This window comes from Takifugu rubripes, chromosome 13, assembly GCF_901000725.2.
Source record: "Takifugu rubripes chromosome 13, fTakRub1.2, whole genome shotgun sequence".
Classification (NCBI taxonomy): Eukaryota; Metazoa; Chordata; class Actinopteri; order Tetraodontiformes; family Tetraodontidae; genus Takifugu; species Takifugu rubripes.
In genome coordinates this window covers 1,386,795-1,404,134 of record NC_042297.1, presented here as the reverse complement: position 1 = coordinate 1,404,134, position 17,340 = coordinate 1,386,795, and the positions used below count along the sequence as shown (strand labels likewise).

General features: G+C 49.2%; 1 protein-coding gene across 1 annotated transcript; it reads right to left on the bottom strand.

Annotated features, from left to right (window-relative positions):
- Window positions 1–14: 14 nt before the first annotated feature.
- Window positions 15–17,033, bottom strand: LOC503561 (pro-interleukin-16). Its single transcript, XM_029846258.1, has 25 exons — window positions 16,681–17,033; window positions 14,515–14,776; window positions 13,800–13,939; window positions 13,434–13,551; window positions 11,751–11,888; window positions 11,570–11,675; window positions 11,287–11,396; window positions 11,065–11,166; window positions 10,699–10,813; window positions 10,526–10,599; window positions 10,116–10,335; window positions 9,523–9,640; window positions 9,294–9,426; window positions 6,874–6,961; window positions 6,383–6,603; window positions 6,161–6,292; window positions 5,699–5,854; window positions 5,113–5,194; window positions 3,365–4,296; window positions 2,958–3,076; window positions 2,682–2,847; window positions 2,487–2,588; window positions 1,451–1,679; window positions 941–1,069; window positions 15–722 (listed from the first exon to the last, which is right to left on the bottom strand). The coding sequence occupies exons 1-25, from the start codon at window positions 17,016–17,018 to the stop codon at window positions 568–570; spliced, it is 4,485 nt and encodes a 1,494-aa protein (XP_029702118.1). The 5' UTR covers window positions 17,019–17,033; the 3' UTR covers window positions 15–567.
- Window positions 17,034–17,340: the final 307 nt, after the last annotated feature.

The window sequence follows — 17,340 nt, the reverse complement described above, 5'->3', positions numbered from 1 at the left end:
GTGAGACCTCTCAATGTGGTTTCTACCACTTTTTTATTCTTCCATGATGCAAATAACAAACTCAGAATTACAGGTGATACATTTTCAGAACAACATTTGGAAAAAGAGTAATTTCCTCAGAATAAAAGTGATGTGTGAAATTTCCTGCCCGACTCTTTATTCTCTTGGTGTCGAACGTCCTCCTTTATAGCGACGCCAAACCCAGTTTAGCTAGACATCAAATAATTGAATCATCTTTTATATAAATCACGTTTGTTTAGAGATGTGAAGCGCTTTTTCCTCCAATACTGTTTACAAGTTTAAGCTTGTTATTTTCTATGACGGCCAGTCTATTATTTTTCTTTTACACCTTTAATTTAACTTGAAATGCTTTTGTAAGAATTTAAAAATCAGCATAGCTCTTTAACCTGTGTGGATTTAAAAATGTAGAGTCTGTTTGCACGTTGTCTTCTTTAATAACTTACAGGAAACATCTGGGCGACTGCTTCCCATAAGAGGCGTTTAAAAGCTGCATCTGGATTTTACTTTGGTCAACAAACCAGGAGCCCAAACTTTGCTGACCCCCCCTCATTCAGCCCCACCAGGCTTCCTCCTGATGACCACTGTGAAGGGTCCTTCAGCCAGGGACTTGACCAGGCCCCAGGCCTCAAAGCGGGTCATGTCCTGAACCCTGACGTCCTCAACCTGAAGCAAAACATCTCCCAGCTGCAGCGCATCATCGTCTGTTGGACACACACACACACACACAGATATGAATTCCTTGGACTTCACATGGAGCTCCTCAGATATCAGCACCAAAGTGCCCCTGCTCAGGATTTAGTTCCTCCTTCGGTTCCTACTGCAGGTTTAAAGCTGATCAGAATACTTTCAGGGACATCCTGATGTTGACTAAATCCACAGAAAGGAGCAAGCAGACCTTCTCAGGTCTGTGCTGCATCACCTCTGAAGATCCTGTTGATGACTAGGGGTCTGTCTCCATGGATGGAGCCTCTTCCTCCCTCCAGTGTGAAGCCAACTCCTGCGGCACCTTTATCCAGCTGGACAGTGATGGCGGCTCCCTGCAGCCCCTCTGCAACACAGTCGGCACCAGCTGAAAGGCCTGAAAAGGAGCTTCCTGACTAATGTGGGACACTTGCTGCCTGGCTCTCTGCCTGCTACATTATCCAGGTCCTCCGTTCCAGCTGAGTCAGAAGGAGGGTGTTGGAAGGTTATCGCTGGTCACCTGTTTGTACTGTTCCCTCTCGTGGGTTTTACTCCCTCCAGCTCATGTAGGACGTGCAACAGCTCTATTTAATCATCTACATGTTTTATTGATTCCAGGTCTTCTGACTAAACCTCTGGTCTCTGTGAGAGAAGGTCTCTCCTGTCGCAGGACTACATCTCAATCATCATCTCCAATCATCTCCATCCGGGAAAACTCTCCTTTTCCTTAGGAAGGACTGTGGTTTACCTGCAGAACCAGACTCCTCCATCCTGCCCCCCTCTCTGGCTCCTTCTGGCTCTGCTTTCTTGCCCACCACAACCACAGCCGGCGTCAGATTGCGGCTCTGGCGCAGAGCAGCCGTGGCTTCAGCGTGGGTGAGACCACGCAGTCTTTGTCCATTTAACGACAGCACCTCGTCCCCTTTTTGGATGGTTCCCTCCTGGGCTGCTAGTCCGCTGGAGAACACTTTGTGGACCTGAATTGAGGGAGGAAAGTGGCTTCGGTGAGACAGTTAAATGAAGATCACACTCCATGGAAAGACTCCGCTACAGCCATCAGCTAAACAACCTTCAGGTGAGACCCATGAATCTGCCTGCAAACACAAGCTGCCAACACCATCGGACAGAACAGGCTAACCTAGCACCCCCACCTGCTGGCCACGCCCACAAAAAGGTTCTAATGCAATAGAGGCCTTCTGTGTTGTTATATCTGTTGCTAGGAGACAGCAGGACTCACTACTGAATCGTGATGCCGGCAAAATCAAACAACGTCCTGTAGAAACCTGCTCCTTTAGCCTATTGTATCATAGGAATGCCGGTGTGTAGGCTTCCCTAGAGGCTGGAGATGATGGGATGTAGAGATGGAGGAATCCCTGGGATCCCCCTGATGTGGCCTTGGCCGTGACAGAGGCTCTGTTGACTTCTCCTACTGCTGCCTCATTCAAGGATTTAGCTCCATTTAGCTCCATGTAGCTGGACGCAATTAATTATTCAACTATCTGATCTTTATGATCAAGAGCAAAGCCCAGAAGCAACCGAACGTACACGTTAGCTCTTGTCTCGTGTTCATTAGCCATTTGAGAGGGTTAGCAATATGGCTGTCAAGGTTGGGGGGGTGGCAGCATGTCTCCATAGGAAGTCAGGCTACCGCCACCATCTGGATGGAACCATCACGTTTCTAAATTATACAGGGATATGCAGGAATCCTTTAATTTTTAACGTTTGCTATCATTTATCTTTGCTATAGATTCAACAATACATGAACATTTGCAGCTTTTACTCACGGTGGGAGCCTTGTTCTCCAGATCTGACCCTCCAGCGATGCTGAAGCCAAGTCCAGTTCCCTCATCTTTATGAAGGACCACAACATGGATGTCCTCCAGCTGCTGTGGTAGGGGCACATTCATACATTCGGTTCTATTCATCTGATGGATCATTGATATTCTGTAACCAATAACGTAGATATGGATTATTGGTACCTTCAGAGCGTCATCGTCTAATGTCTGCACTTCCTGGATCATCATCTGTCTGGTCTGTGAGGGGATGGCTGAGAGGGCCGCCTGGATAGATGCAGACGTCAGGCCTGACGTGTCCTCACATTCCAGTTCCCCTCGGGTGATGGTGCGCTCCCTCAGGACAGCGAGGCTGAGGTACAAAACGTCGCATGGCAGAGAAAAACCCACAGTGGAACAGGAAGTGATGTGTTTCTGTGCAGAAAAGCCACTTCCTGTGACAAGCCTCTTTTCTGGTCTCACCTTACAGAGAAGGAGGCCGGTACAGAATCAGGGCTAAGGTCCACACAGGGGTCCTGTGGGGTCGGGAGGCTGCCGAGGTGGGGCTCCGTGGCCAGAGAATGCATCAATGCCTGTGAAACCTGGCGGGAAAAACCCAAATAAAGGGACTGATGGAGCCACAATGTGACTGTTGTAACAGTCTGTCTACAGTAAACCACCGGTGCTGTCAGTCACCAAGGAGAAGGTCCCCAGAGAAACCTCAGAGGATCAGAAAGAGGTGAAGAGAACTGATAAAGTGTAGCACCAATCTCTCTTATTCTGTCTAAAAGAGCAATATCCATTTTTCAGATGTTAGCGGTGGTTTTCTGATGGGCTACAGGGAGCAGCCTGGGTTCCCCAAGCAAGCCGCTCTGTTGGCGTTAGGTTACCTGGATGCTGAAGGTGAGGATTTTCTCTAAATTCTCTCCGTCCAGGTCTTTCTGTGGCCGGGTCACAGTCAGCTCCTCGTCCATGTCCACGTCCACCTGTGGAATCGTTGCTTTAGCTTCACTCACTCTCAGGCTGGTTGGAGGAGGCGAGGCGGTCCGCCCTTCGACAGGTGAAGGGTTCCTGTCATCTTGATCCCGAGCAGACAGAGGATCGTTTGATCCTGAAACCAAATCCGCTATTTCACGATCCCTCGGCTCCTGGTTGGACACAGGCTGCTCTTGTTGAGGCTGCTCTTCAGAGCTGGAGGGGTCAGTAGCAGAAACAGTTGGAGATGGATCTGCCTGAATGTCTTCAGGACCTTCATCTTTTCCATTTTCAACACTTCCAGAGTGACTTGTGGTCTGTGTCTCAACTGGAGGACAGGGGCTGGACAGCGACAGGGGCTTTCTGTTGTCCACCTTCTCTGTCCCAGCTGGAGATGAGAACGTCTCAAAGGAATAGATCTTTTGTTTGATGGACAGGTTGGCTGCAGATGAGGAAGACCTGCCACCAAAGCTTCTGTTGAAGCCCATGTGTGGTCTCTGCTCAGCTGGTTTAATGGACTTCCTCTGGTCTCGTTCATCTAGAATCTTTCTTAGACTTTGACGAAACCATGGAGGCTTTGGTGCTACAGGGGGTCCCTTCTTCTCTCCCGGAGGAACGTCAGGCTCAGGTGTTTCCACAGTGGCATTGAGTGAGGGGAGGGTTGCTCTCTCGGTCATGGTGGCAGGGTTCCTGCAGATGTTCTCAGGTAGACAGGGCTGGACCTTGGGCGGCTCCTCGGGGGAAGTGTCTGAATGACGAACCCAGGGATCTTGATGTTGGTCAAAACAAGCCTGTCTTCTCAGGGCGCCTCTCTTCGGCTGGGAGCAGACCACACTCGGAGAACCCCCTGTTCAAACAGCATTCACAAGAAGAAAATGAGGTTTTTGATTATTGTGGTGGCGAGAAAAGAATATTGATGCCTGGAACGGTAGCTGCAAAGCAACCATATGGAACTAGATTTGTTCCAAATGTGTTTGTCAGTAGAACTTGTCATTTATAGCAGAAAAGTATGTAAATGCTAACGTGACGTTGCTATGTTGAGCTGCAGTCTGAATCTAGACCAAGACCTACTTCAGAGAACATTCTGATGAGATGGCGCTTAGTTCCATGAGCATTTAGGTACATTAGCGTGACATTGATTAGATCAGATGAGAAGTTATTTCACATTCATCTGACTGTGGCAAGAAAAAATGAATTTAACAGGAAATGCAACCAATGGGGGGGGGGGGGAGAGAAAGAGAGAGAGAGAGAGAGAGAGTGAGAGACTGAGAGACTGAGAGAGAGAGTTGCATTGCTGCGACAGACACGTAACTATTGCTAATTTTAAAATGATGGAACTTTTAAGATTTGCTGTCAACGTTCCATCTTGTGGAGCTGCTGCCTGGACAAAGAGTTCTGATTATAACAGTTGTGATTAGCCTGGATATTAATGAACCGGCCTTGGAACGCTTGCAACGGGTTTTTGCTCTGAACGAGTTGACTCATTGTGCGTGAGCACAATGTTGTGTTTCTGGTGAAGTGTCTGTCGGTGGTGATGTCCATGAAGCAGGTCTGAACATGTTCTCCACACACAGAAAACAGGAAATGCAACCTGGGCTCCAACTCACTCGATTTCCAGCTCATTTCATGGCTCATTTTCAAAGTTCGCCAGGAGTTTTCTTACCTTTTAGCAGGTCGACGCACGCAGAATCTGGATGAGCTGAAGCGTTGTTTTCTGATGAATCTTCCTTTAATCGTTCCGCTCGCTGCAACACAAACAGGAAGTGTTGTGTCACAGAACAGCGTGTCACACAACTTCCTCCTTACACCAAGTCTCGGATGCCTTATTGAGTCAGAAGCGTGCAGCCACACATTCCAGCAGAGCTGAACATGATGCTAACCTACAGGAGCTGAAGTGGACCTGAGAAGAACAAATAATGAGTTGGGAGTGTTTGGAATGTAAAAATAGAAAAAGGAATTTACCCTTGTGTCATATGTTCTGCACGCGACCTCTGGGCCATTGAAATGACCTTGATGTTTAAGCATTTATTAAGACTCGTTCCATCAGCGCATCGTATAAAGTGTTGAGGAGCTCTAGATGGTGGAGTAAAGTGTGATGGAGTCATGGCTGAGGTAGACACCGAGGTAGACCGAGGAGATGAAGTCATCTCATCTGCTGGTCTATCAGGGCGGCGCCACAGTTTTTACTCCAGTTGAGGAGCCACTACTAAAGAGACGTGAGACCAGGTTCATGCTCAGCGTAGCCGTACCTGGCAACCTCCCCGAGACGCCTCTTCCAGTGGCCCGTGTCTGACAGGAGATTCTCTGCTGGAGCCACTGGAGTCCCCGTTGTAGCCATCCTCTATGTCCATGTCCACGTCGGTCCTGCTGGTCTGGTGTGGCTCAGATCTGCCATTACAGGTGAACTAGAAGATACAGTTCAGATGGCACCATCGTGAGGCATCAACACTGTAACCACTTAGTGGTGGAGGACTGGAAACCAGTATAGCCTCACAGTGGTCCGTTGGTGAGATGAGAATAAAAGGGTTTTCTAGCTTTTCCTAATCTCATTCAACTGTGTTAGATGTTACACTGACTAAACAAGAAGGTTGCTAACAGTCAAAAACAATCTTATGGGATGGCCTTGGTCGTGTCAAATAGCATTAGAATCTAAAACTGAGGTCACCCAATGAATGAATGAATGAATGAATGAATGAATGAATGAATGGTACCGTGCTGTTTCTGAAGGTAATCTCCACCTTCTGCCGACAGGCTGCAGTGAGAGATGAACAGGTGTATGGGATGTTGTACTCTTCAGCAGGGTAGACAGGAGCGGAGAGTCTGTTATCAGGCCACGTCTCTGACTGCAAACATCACCAGGAGATACAGGAACACAGTCACATGCTGGATGCGTCCACATGGGGGCGCACCTTTAGCACTGGCCTGAGCCTGACCTTGGCTACGTCCAGACTGTGGACACGGGCTGAGGGGGTGTGGCTGTAGTGCTGGAGGTTGTGCGTCGTGATGCAGCGGTTGTGATGATGGTGGCTGTTGGTGCCTTCGCTGCAGGATCTCCTCATGGCTTTCTGCACACGGTGGTTCGTCAGCTGGCTGAAGCTCCGATCCACACAAGTCTCACATCTGTGGCGGCTGTGAGGATAAAACTTGTGCAGTCCTGAAGCAGAAAACAGCAAAAGTCCCGACTGGATGATCACAAAGTTAAGTCACGATTATTGGACATCTCTCAGACTCCCTTCTGGGGAATCTCTGTTTCCCAAGAGCTAATGCTAGAACCTTTCTTTCCTCAGAGGAACCAAAGATAAATTTGGTTTTAAATAAAAGTGTCAGTCTGTACCAGAAGATGGGAGATGATGCACCTGCTATTAAAGGGAAAACATGAGGAATATCAAAATGAAACGTGGAACTGAAGTAACAAATGCTTCACCATTAGCGCCCCACTGGCTCTTGTCCTTCTTCAGTTTGCTGTTTTCCACGGCTTGAGCGATGGCGTCATTCAGCTGCTCCTCAGAAACCTGCGAAAAGATGCGAAAATCAGTCATTAGTGGCTTAAAATAATATTTGATGTAAACAGGAAAACACAAATGTCACTTCATTTCTTTTTTGGTTTTGGTCAGAAATCAGATGTTCCCTGCTTTCTGTGCTGTGGCGGACACCTGGGACACCTGGGACACCATCCGACCCCCGGGAGGGCGTGGCTAGGGGTGTGGTTTGGGGGTTTCCAGGTGCACTTCATGTGCATTGTTAGGTGATGTTTGGAGAGGAAGGACCCACCTTCCTCTCCAGAGTCATTCTTCATCCTGCTAACAATGGTGACCCTGATTTGAACATGTCCGAGAAGACGGCGTTCCCTCTTCAGCCAGGTGGCCTCTGCTTCAGCAGCAGGCTGGCTCCACTTCAGCCGTACCCGAGTTCATCAAAGCGTCCTCCAGCTGAAAGGAACCACTGCAGATGACTCCAGATATTTGATGCTGGTTGCGGCTCCAGACCAGCAATCCATGTGCCAAGCAGCTTTTGCTCTGGAGGTACAGCCCTGTACTAGAAGACAGCTATGTCTTTCTGGGCCCGGTTCGCATGATGGTTCAGCGGTGGACCTTATGGACAGCATGCTGCCATTGCTGGCCTTGTAGGTGTTTCCTTTACCCCAATATTTTCCTGCACCACCTTCTGCCTCCAGGATGCAAACTCCCCATATAGAAGCGGATCAGTGGATCAGGTCCTGCTGACTTCCAGACATTTCGCCGTGCAGAGCGAGACATCGGTTCCCCGTACAGTCTACAGCCGACAGCCACTTCAGCAACGGACGCCGGGGTTTCCATCCAGAGACTGCAGGGGCAACCTGTGCTTTTTCCACCGGTGGGTTGGACACAGGTGTCGGCACTGCCTCCCTCCACGTGGGGAAATGCCAAATCCAGGGCTGAGTAGCAGCTATGACTGCTAGGGAACACGAGGAGCTGCTGTTCGTTACTTCCTGTCTGGGAGACGGTGGGAACTCAGAAGAGCCCCCTCTATCCTGCTGACTCAGACTTGTCACCCCAGGGCAAATGACCCTCTGGACCAGGTTGGTGTCTTTGTTTCGTGATATCTAAAGTACTTCCAGTAAAGTGCTTTTGACGCACCCCAGGCACCCATTGCTCTGACACCTGACGCATCAGCTGTCGCCATGAGGGCAGTAGTCGAGCAGCTTGTGCTGGTTGCCTGGCATGTGCAACTTGGTTTGGTACCTCTCACACAGGCATCCCGGTAAAATTGATTGGTCCTAAGTTGATTGGTTTGTTTGGCTTGACTGCATTCAACAAGCATCTGGATGCTTCATCAGCTGAGGTGGTCCTCAGGCAACCGCTCTGTGTCCCAGGAGTCCTGCCCCTCTGTCTGTTCCTGTTGGGAGCACCCTTTCATCCCGGCCCACTCTTGCCCCCATGAACCATTGTTCCCAGTCATTTGTGCCTGCACAGCTAGCAGTGGCTCATTGTGTTTCTGTGCAGCATGATGCTCACCGGTCACCCCCTTCACTCCCTGTACAACGGCCCATTTAGGGCTCTAGAGGTGGGCTCTAAGAGTGTTGTGTTGGAAATGGGCGGACAAAGGGGGTGTGTCCCATTGGATAGGTATAAGCCAAGTTACCGGTTGTGTAACTGGCCCAGGGCCCCCGTTGGGGCCGTCCACCCTCTAAGATGGCTGATGTGTTTTCCCCAGTTGGTCTTCCTGATTTGGCGGCTCCTGTGGACTGTGTTTCTCCCGACTGTTGCCTGCCTAGGGTTGTGGATGAGGGATGGGACAGCCGTTACCGGAGCCTGGGGGTGACACTCGGGGGTATGTCTCACATCCAGGACATTTATGGGGACGTGTTTTTTTCTGGGTGCGCCTGTTCACGAGCTTCCTGTTTGCTGTTTGAAGAATAGAGATCAGAATCCCACCTTAAACCCTGGGTCGTTCTTTTTCCTGCCACAGTCTATTCATAGATTTCTCTTTATTCCTCATTAATGCTTAATCAGTTAATCGAGAGTATAAAATCCAATGGATTCCATGTGACCCATTTCCTGAAAGGACTGCCCAGTAAGTTTACTCTGTGATGGACTTCACAGTGAAGCAGGAATGATGGAGGAATTCTGGCCATAGCCTGAAAGCACGGGTAGCCACAAGAGGTCATGGTTGTTCACCTTGTGACTGCCACAAGAAGCTTTTAAAGCTTTTAAACTCTCTTCCACATTCCTTGTGTTGATGTCAATGTTCTGCATGAAGCTGGCTGTGTTGTTTTGGTGCAGAATGTGTGAGTTAGAGTTCCAGGTCTTCTGGTTGATCTCCAGTCTGAAAGAACATAAACATCTGAGTAAAGTTGTTACATACTTTGGGATTGGGGTGCCGACTGATGATGACGTGAACCGGGCCTGGCGTGCACTGACTCAGGACGGAGTAGACGTCATTAAGAGCCATGTTGTAAACCACGGTGTCGTTGATCTCCATGATCTCGTCCCCGTAGCTGAAGGTATGAAGAGAAAGTTCAAGAAACACAGGGCAGACAAACATTATCATTATCAGACAAAGATTATCAGACATGTTCTCGCTGTAACCTCACCGGAGTCGACCGTCCATGTGGGCCACAGATCCAGGAGAAAAGGTATGGATGTAGATCCTGGGACATCCTTCACCAGATGGAACACAGCATAGTCCAATACCCAGACCAACACCGGCCTCTGTGGAATTACATATGTAAGAGTTTACAACAATATGTCATCATCATCGTCATCATCATCGTCATCATCATCGTCATCATCATCGTCATCATCATCATCATCATCATCATCTATCCCAGTGATGGGACTGTTTACGGAGTAAGCTGCTGAGTAACAGCTGACTCTCCCTGGAGACACCTCTCTGGACAGGCGGTCTGAGCCTGCGGGGTTCAGTGCCTTGCCCAACGGCACCTCAGCGTTGCTCCACCATGCGGAACAAACTGTTCTTTAACAGCAGACTCATTTTGAGTGATGATTAACCACCACAGATGACATCTAACTCCTAATTTGTCTCACTAGGACAAAATTCTCTTTAAAGTCCTCGGGAATTCCGCAGAAAATTAAACGGTAAATATGAAATTCTACTTTTTTTAAATCTCTCAAGGATTTTCTAGCGTTACCGTTAGCTTGTTAATAATGACACCTCTGGGCTGACCTTTCTGAAGAATCATCTCCATGATGATGCGGTCTCTGTTGGTAGGGGGACCGGAGGGGTTGTTGTTCAGGTAGTTGTAGTGTCCCAGGTCGGTGTTGTCTCTGGCCATGTCAGTGGTAGAGCTAAGAGAGCGGGACCTGCACAGCTGAGTAGGACCACAAAGAGTCCCAAAACGAAGACTTGTCCTCACCACCAGGGTCAGGAGACCCTTCCTCACTTGCTGAACATTAGAACACAGAAACATTCAAAGGTTCCATTAGTGATACACCAACGCCAGGAAGGAACTTATTTATGGGTAAACATTGTACATTTTTTAAACATGCCTGTTATTGCTCTTTCATTTTGAGTTAGACTCGTGTGGAACGGTGAAGGGTGCGATTATTGCTGCTAGCGCAAAGACGTTGTCTTACTTTAAACTTGTGCAGGGCCTCATCGTGAGTCAGCCCGTGCAGCGATTCCCCGTTGACTTCCAAGATCTCGTCACCTACAGAAGATCCGACAGCATTAATTCCTCGGGCAGCCACACCAAACGCTGTCATCAGTTAGCCGTGTTTGCTAGGCTGTGAAGTGGGAGAGAGTCTACCATGTTGCAGCCTTCCATCAGCAGCTGCTGCCCCACCAGGAAATATGGTCTTGACATAGATTCCCATTGGGCCATACATACTGTCCCTTCCTCCAACTATGCTGAAGCCCAGACCCTGGCAACATGGCATCAGCACTGATTAGACAGCAATGTCATCACAAATGTTGACTAAATGCTTGAGAGAAGTCAAGGAGACAGTCTCCAGAACACTCTCAAGAACACTCTCTCTGATCCACTTCTGCAGAACTGAGCTGATGGAGGGAACGTTATCAAGAAGTTCCTGTTTCACTGTTTTGTCTCATAAACTTAAAGCTTTAAAGCATGGGGGGGGGGGGGGCTATTATTGTAGGATACAGGTAATCCTACCTTTCCGTGGCCTTTCATCAGCACCACTGTGCCGATGATGAAGGCTTGGACGTTGCTGCAGGAGTTCACAAGGTGGGCGGAGCTTAGGGAGCGTTGGACGGGCTGGGGAGACACAACACAAAGAGTTAAAAACAACTTTTGTCTCTTACCTGTGTTGACGGTCACCTGACACCTTTGACCTGTGTTAATTAATGGCCACACATAGAGAATTTACTAAATTACCAGCTGCTGGGACAGAGACTTCTTGTTTCCATAAAAACCATTGTTCTCATACAAATCTGGATTCCTCAAGATGATACTGTCCAAATCTCCAACCCAGTATGGATGAACACCTGTGAGGTGATAATGGAACAGATTAACATGACTATTGTTCCACACTAAAGCTGACGTGAGCCGCTTGCTGACGGACACATTTGCCTTTACATGAAGAGAAGCGACAGTCCCCAGAACCCTCCCATAACACCCACGGTGACCCTCTGAAGTGTGTTGGTCCTAAGATACGTACTGGTTGAACTGGAGTGGTTCCTGTTTCCAGCTGTCTGACCCGATGATGTCTGCTCCGTGTTTTTGGTGTCCCAACACGTCTCCTCATTCACCTCTGGTATTGCAAACTACTCAGAAAATCAGGCAATTAGAAGCAACAACATCATCAGAAATGTCCCGAACATGTGCTGAGATGGGTTCACCTTCAGGTGGTTGTTGTTGTCTGTGACCTCTGAATGATCCGGCGTTATTGAAGGCTCCCGTGGAGAAATGAGAGATGGTGGATGCTCGTGTGTGGTCAGGAGATGAGAATGGACCCCCTCCTCGGAAGGGGAATGGTCCTAATGTCGCGAGAGCAGACAAAAACCATGACACAGCTGAGCTTTGAAATAGTCCCCCTTATCTTATGGTTCAGTTGGTTGCAGTAGGTCCACCCAGGCCATGATGTGAGCCCTCACAGATGAACTCATGACAACACTTCTGATGGAGGACCTCATTTCACCTCCCATCTGTTGGCTCACATTCATAAACAGCTGCATAGCAAACATGAGAAATCAACAGGATTCCACTGGTATCACCCAGAATGATCTGATGGGTGGTTGGTTGGTTTGTGGGATGGATGTTTGCCTGAGGAGCCACCAAAACCTGATGGATTATGTCAATGAGTTCAGGGCAGGAAAAGTAGCCCAGCAAGAGCTGGAGGTTCCACAGGGAAAGGTGGAAAAAGGGAGGCTGGGGTCCGTGTGTTTAGTCCAGGTGACCTTGTGCTTGACCTGATTTGCCTGGTTACATCACCGTTTCCTTTCTGTGGGCTAAAATCATCAATTCACACCTGGTGGAGCACAGTAGAGACGTTGAGATTCTGAACCTGTCAATGACAATGTTTTATCTGCTGAGAAGAAGCGGTCCAGCAGAGCCACGTTGGTCCAGCCCTGGCCTCCTAGGGAGGCCTTGAACCGATCCCAGGGAGGTACCCAGCCTCCCTCGGTAACCTGTGGTGGCCGTCAGGTCTGGCTGTCTGAACCTCCTGAAGCCCGTCCTGCTGCATGAACGTACGTGATTGGTTATTTATGAGCAGCCTGATGTCAGCGGGTGGATGCAGACCTGAAACAACGCGCGTGGCTGTAGATAAAAGCGATACGGAGGGCGTCCATTTCCCATTCGAGCAGATCAATGTTAGACTCTGAGACCAAGGGAAAGAGCATCTAAGAGCTAGAGGGGAGAAGTGAATTAGCTCAGCCCAGATGTCACCAGTTCAGCCTTCTTCACTTTTTCACTCCATTAGACCATCTGCTGCTTTACTCCATCTACTCGTCTGATGAAAGTGATTTCAGAAGGTCTGAAATGAACCTTTCTCAACACCAAAGCTCAGTGCAGCTGACCGTGCACGTGACTGAACTTTCCTTCAGATCTGGTATTTGTTGACTCAATTCTGTGACGTGTGTTAGCATTTCTGAAGGAATTCCAAAGAGCCTTGTGTCTGGTGCCGGCGGGGGAGGACTGGCAACGTGACCGCAGCACGAGAATCATGCCGACAGAACATTACTGTGCTGAGGTCCAGAAGTGGTCCGGACCCTCCCAACTGACCTGGATTATGTTCCTTTTTCTTAAGGAGGTTGATTGAATTTAAACCTCTTAACTCGCAAAAACAAATCAAGACATGAAAGGGAGTAAAAGTTAACTGAGGCCACTCAGGAGGGCCGTCCTTCTAAACAAGGAGGCATCTACTGAACTTCAGTGGGCGTCTTCATTCGGATGTTCAGGACTGAAACGTGGCCATTGCAGCCAGACGCTCGTTGTTACATTTGACAGCATCTACGGTTCTGATGACGGTTCTGATGACGGTTCTGATGAAGGTTCTGATGACGGTTTGCTGCGGCTGTTACCTCACTGTGGGCTCTCGCGTGGGTGCTCCTCATACCGCCAGGTGCCAAACTGGTGCCGCCGTTTAATAAGTGCCCATCGAAGGGCCCTTGCTGCTCTGCACTCAGGAAGCTGGAGCCTCTGAAAACCAAAGCACATTCATTTTATTATTAGTAACACTTTACTTAGCTAGCTAGACTAAGTAAATTAGCTAACTAACAAGGGAACTTCGGACAACACGAGGATAAGAAACATGTGCTGTTAGAAACTCCTCTGATGTCCTCTCGTGTCCAGAGGGGCTGGATGACTGGACGGCTAACGCTAATGTTTGGGTGCTTCCACAATGGAAGACACTGGAAGCAGCGTGAGCTGTTGCGTTGCTTGGTTACCTTTGTGGTTTCCCTGTCGCCCCCTCCTGCTCGTCACTAAGGTGTCTGTCCTCCAGCTGGAGGCTGGGCTCAGCCACGTCAGGGGCACCCCCCTCCTCTCTGGGTCCGGTGGCCACGCACATCCTCCAGATGCTACTGTCCTGCAATCAGAGACGGGTGGAGACAACTGAGTTGATCCGGAGTCATCACCAGATCTGTTGGCAGGTGATGGATCGCTGCTCCCCAGCAGCACTCGTCACTCTTGTTGTTCTTGTTTGTTCAGTTGTTGTTATTGACGGTTGCCCTGGGTTCCCTGAAGCTCTGGGTGAGGTTGCATCTCCACTGTCCACAAACATGAATTTAGTGACTAATGTCCTGAACCAACGTGTGAATCCAGTTGCAGAGGACGTGGAACCAGAGAGGAACAACAACAACAACTCCCAACAAAGCCCCAGACTGTCCGGTCCGCCAACATTCCTCTACAGGCGGCACATGTGACAGTTATTGTTACTATAAATAGGTTATTTCATGGTCACGTTGCCTCCAAGACATCGAGTTAATCAAGTGACTAAAAGGGAGGTTTTCCACTCGTGACTGGGATCTGGTTCCAGCTCGGAGTTCTGAGGGACGACGGCGTCGGCATCACAGCCGGAGGAGGCTGAGTAGGTTGACACGTTAGTCCACCTGGTTCTGCTCTGGGTAAACAACAACAACAAACATCATGCTGCTGTCCCACCTTGATGCTGAAGGACCTCCTGAAGCTCCTTTTCTCCCTCTCACAGGTTGTCCGGTGCACCAGGCTGGACGCGTTGTCAGCTGGAGATGGTTGTCTTCTCCTCCAGGAGCTGCTCTCAGCTTCTCCCACACATGCTCCTCTTCCTGACGTCACGTCTGTCTTCCAACCTGGAATCCAGGTCCTGAAGTCATGTGACACGGAGCCAGCAGGACCCTCCTCCGAACACTCCTCATTGGTTGTTGAGCGGCAGAAGATCAGAGACCTGGACGGGTTTGTGTCACAACGTCAGTTTCTGGGCTGGATCATCTCATACGGACACAACTGGTGACCAGCACGGCACAGAACTGACCTTTGACCTTGGTCCATGGTTAATGCCGTAAAAGGACATTTAGTAATTTATCAACATCATAGAAGAACCCTGGTCACCAAAGGCTCCAGTGTAGATCATGTGATGAAGAGCTGCCCCGTGATGTCATCACAGCACAAAACAAGGGCTCCATCCAACCATCATCCAACATCATCCAACCAAACATCATCCAACCAACCGTCAGCCAACCAACATCCATACATTAAACCATCCATCCATCCATCCATCTACCCATCCATCCATCCATCCATCCATCCATCCATCCATCTACCCATCCATCCATCCATCCATCCATCCAACATCATCCAACCAACATCCATCCAACCATCATCCAACATCATCCATCCAACCATCATCCATCCATCCATCCATCCATTAAACCACCCATCCATCCTCCACCCATCCATCCATCCACCAATCCATCTATCATCTACCCATCCATCCATCCATCCATCCATCCATCCACCCATCCACTCATCCATCCATCCACCAATCCATCTATCATCTACCCATCCATCCATCCATCCATCCATCCATCCATCATCTACCCATCCATCCATCTACCCATCCATCCATCCTTCCATCCATCCATCTATTCATCCACCCATCCATCCATCCAACATCATCCAACCAAACGTGATCCAACCAACCGTCAGCCAACCAACATCCATACATTAATCCATCCATCCATCCATCTATTCATCCACCCATCTATCCATTCATCCATCCATCCATCATCCACCCATTCATCCATCCAACATCATCCAACCAAACATGATCCAACATGATCCAACCAACCGTCAGCCAACCAACCATCCATCCATTCATCCATCCATCATCCACCCATCCATCCATTAAACTATCCATCCATCATCCATCCATCCATCCACTCATCCACCCATCCATCCATCCATCCATCCATCCATCTACCATCCATCCACCCATCCATCCACCCATCCATCCTTTCATCCATCCATCCATCCATCCATCCATCCATCCATCCATCCATCCATCTATTCATCCACCCATCCATCCATCCAACATCATCCAACCAAACGTGATCCAACCAACCGTCAGCCAACCAACATCCATACATTAATCCATCCATCCATCCATCTATTCATCCACCCATCTATCCATTCATCCATCCATCCATCATCCACCCATTCATCCATCCAACATCATCCAACCAAACATGATCCAACATGATCCAACCAACCGTCAGCCAACCAACCATCCATCCATTCATCCATCCATCATCCACCCATCCATCCATTAAACTATCCATCCATCATCCATCCACTCATCCATCCATCCATCCATCCATCCATCCATCCATCCATCCATCCATCCATCCACCCATCCATCCATCCATCCATCTACCCATCCATCCATCTATCATCTACCCATCCATCCATCCACCCATCCATCCATCCATCCATCCATCCATCCATCCATCCATCCATCTACCCATCCATCCATCTATCATCTACCAATCCATCCATCCATCCATCCATCTACCCATCCATCCATCTATCATCTACCCATCCATCATCCCTCATATTTAGTGCATTAACCAGTCTAACCACTACCAGTATAATCTTATTCTAGATGGTTCCAGACAGAATAAAGCTGTAATCATAGCAGGATCTTTCATGTCAGCTGCAGTAAAGAGCCCCTCAACCTGAAGCCAAGCCAAAGCTGCTTGAGGAGTTCAGGAGTTTAGCTGCTCTTCCAGCCACATTAAGCTGCTGCAGCCTCCTGCAGAGCTGGCCTCTCAGCCCTTAGCCTACTCGTACCTGGAGAGCATGGCCAGCTTCCTGGAGCGGTAGTTGTGGTCGCTGGTTGGGTCGTTGTTCCTGCCCTGTTCCCGGCGTCTTCTCTCCATCCTCCGAGCAGCTGCTGGGCTGGTCCTCCTCCTCTGGGGGGAGTATCTCTGAGGCAGGGCCGTCATCCCAGCCAGCACAGAACTCCTCCCAGCTGCTCCACAGCCTGATGCAGGGGGACGCTCTTGGAAGCAATTAGAGGATTCAGTTAGAGCAGTTTTGCTGTTTTCCAAACTATTTGCAGAATCTGCTGCTTCAAAGGAGGCGGACAAGAGTCCTTTTGTGTCTCTGAGTGTTTCCTCTGTCCTCATGATTTAAGCGCCGACAGAGGCTGAAACATATGATAGCCGACACGCAAGGCGATGCTGTTAGCTGGAGTCTCTAATGGAGCAGAGAGAATGATGGTCTGCCCCCCCCAGGGGAGGGAGACACTATAGGATGCATCTCTAATGCAATATGTCCTCATATAGATGGACATTTGCCTTAAACCCCAACACTTACCACAAAAGGCAGGCTGGGAGACAGGCAGGCAGGGAGACAGGCAGGCAGGGAGACAGGCAGGCAGGCAGGCAGGGAGACAGGCAGGGAGACAGGCAGGCAGGGAGACAGGCAGGCTGGGAGACAGGCAGGCAG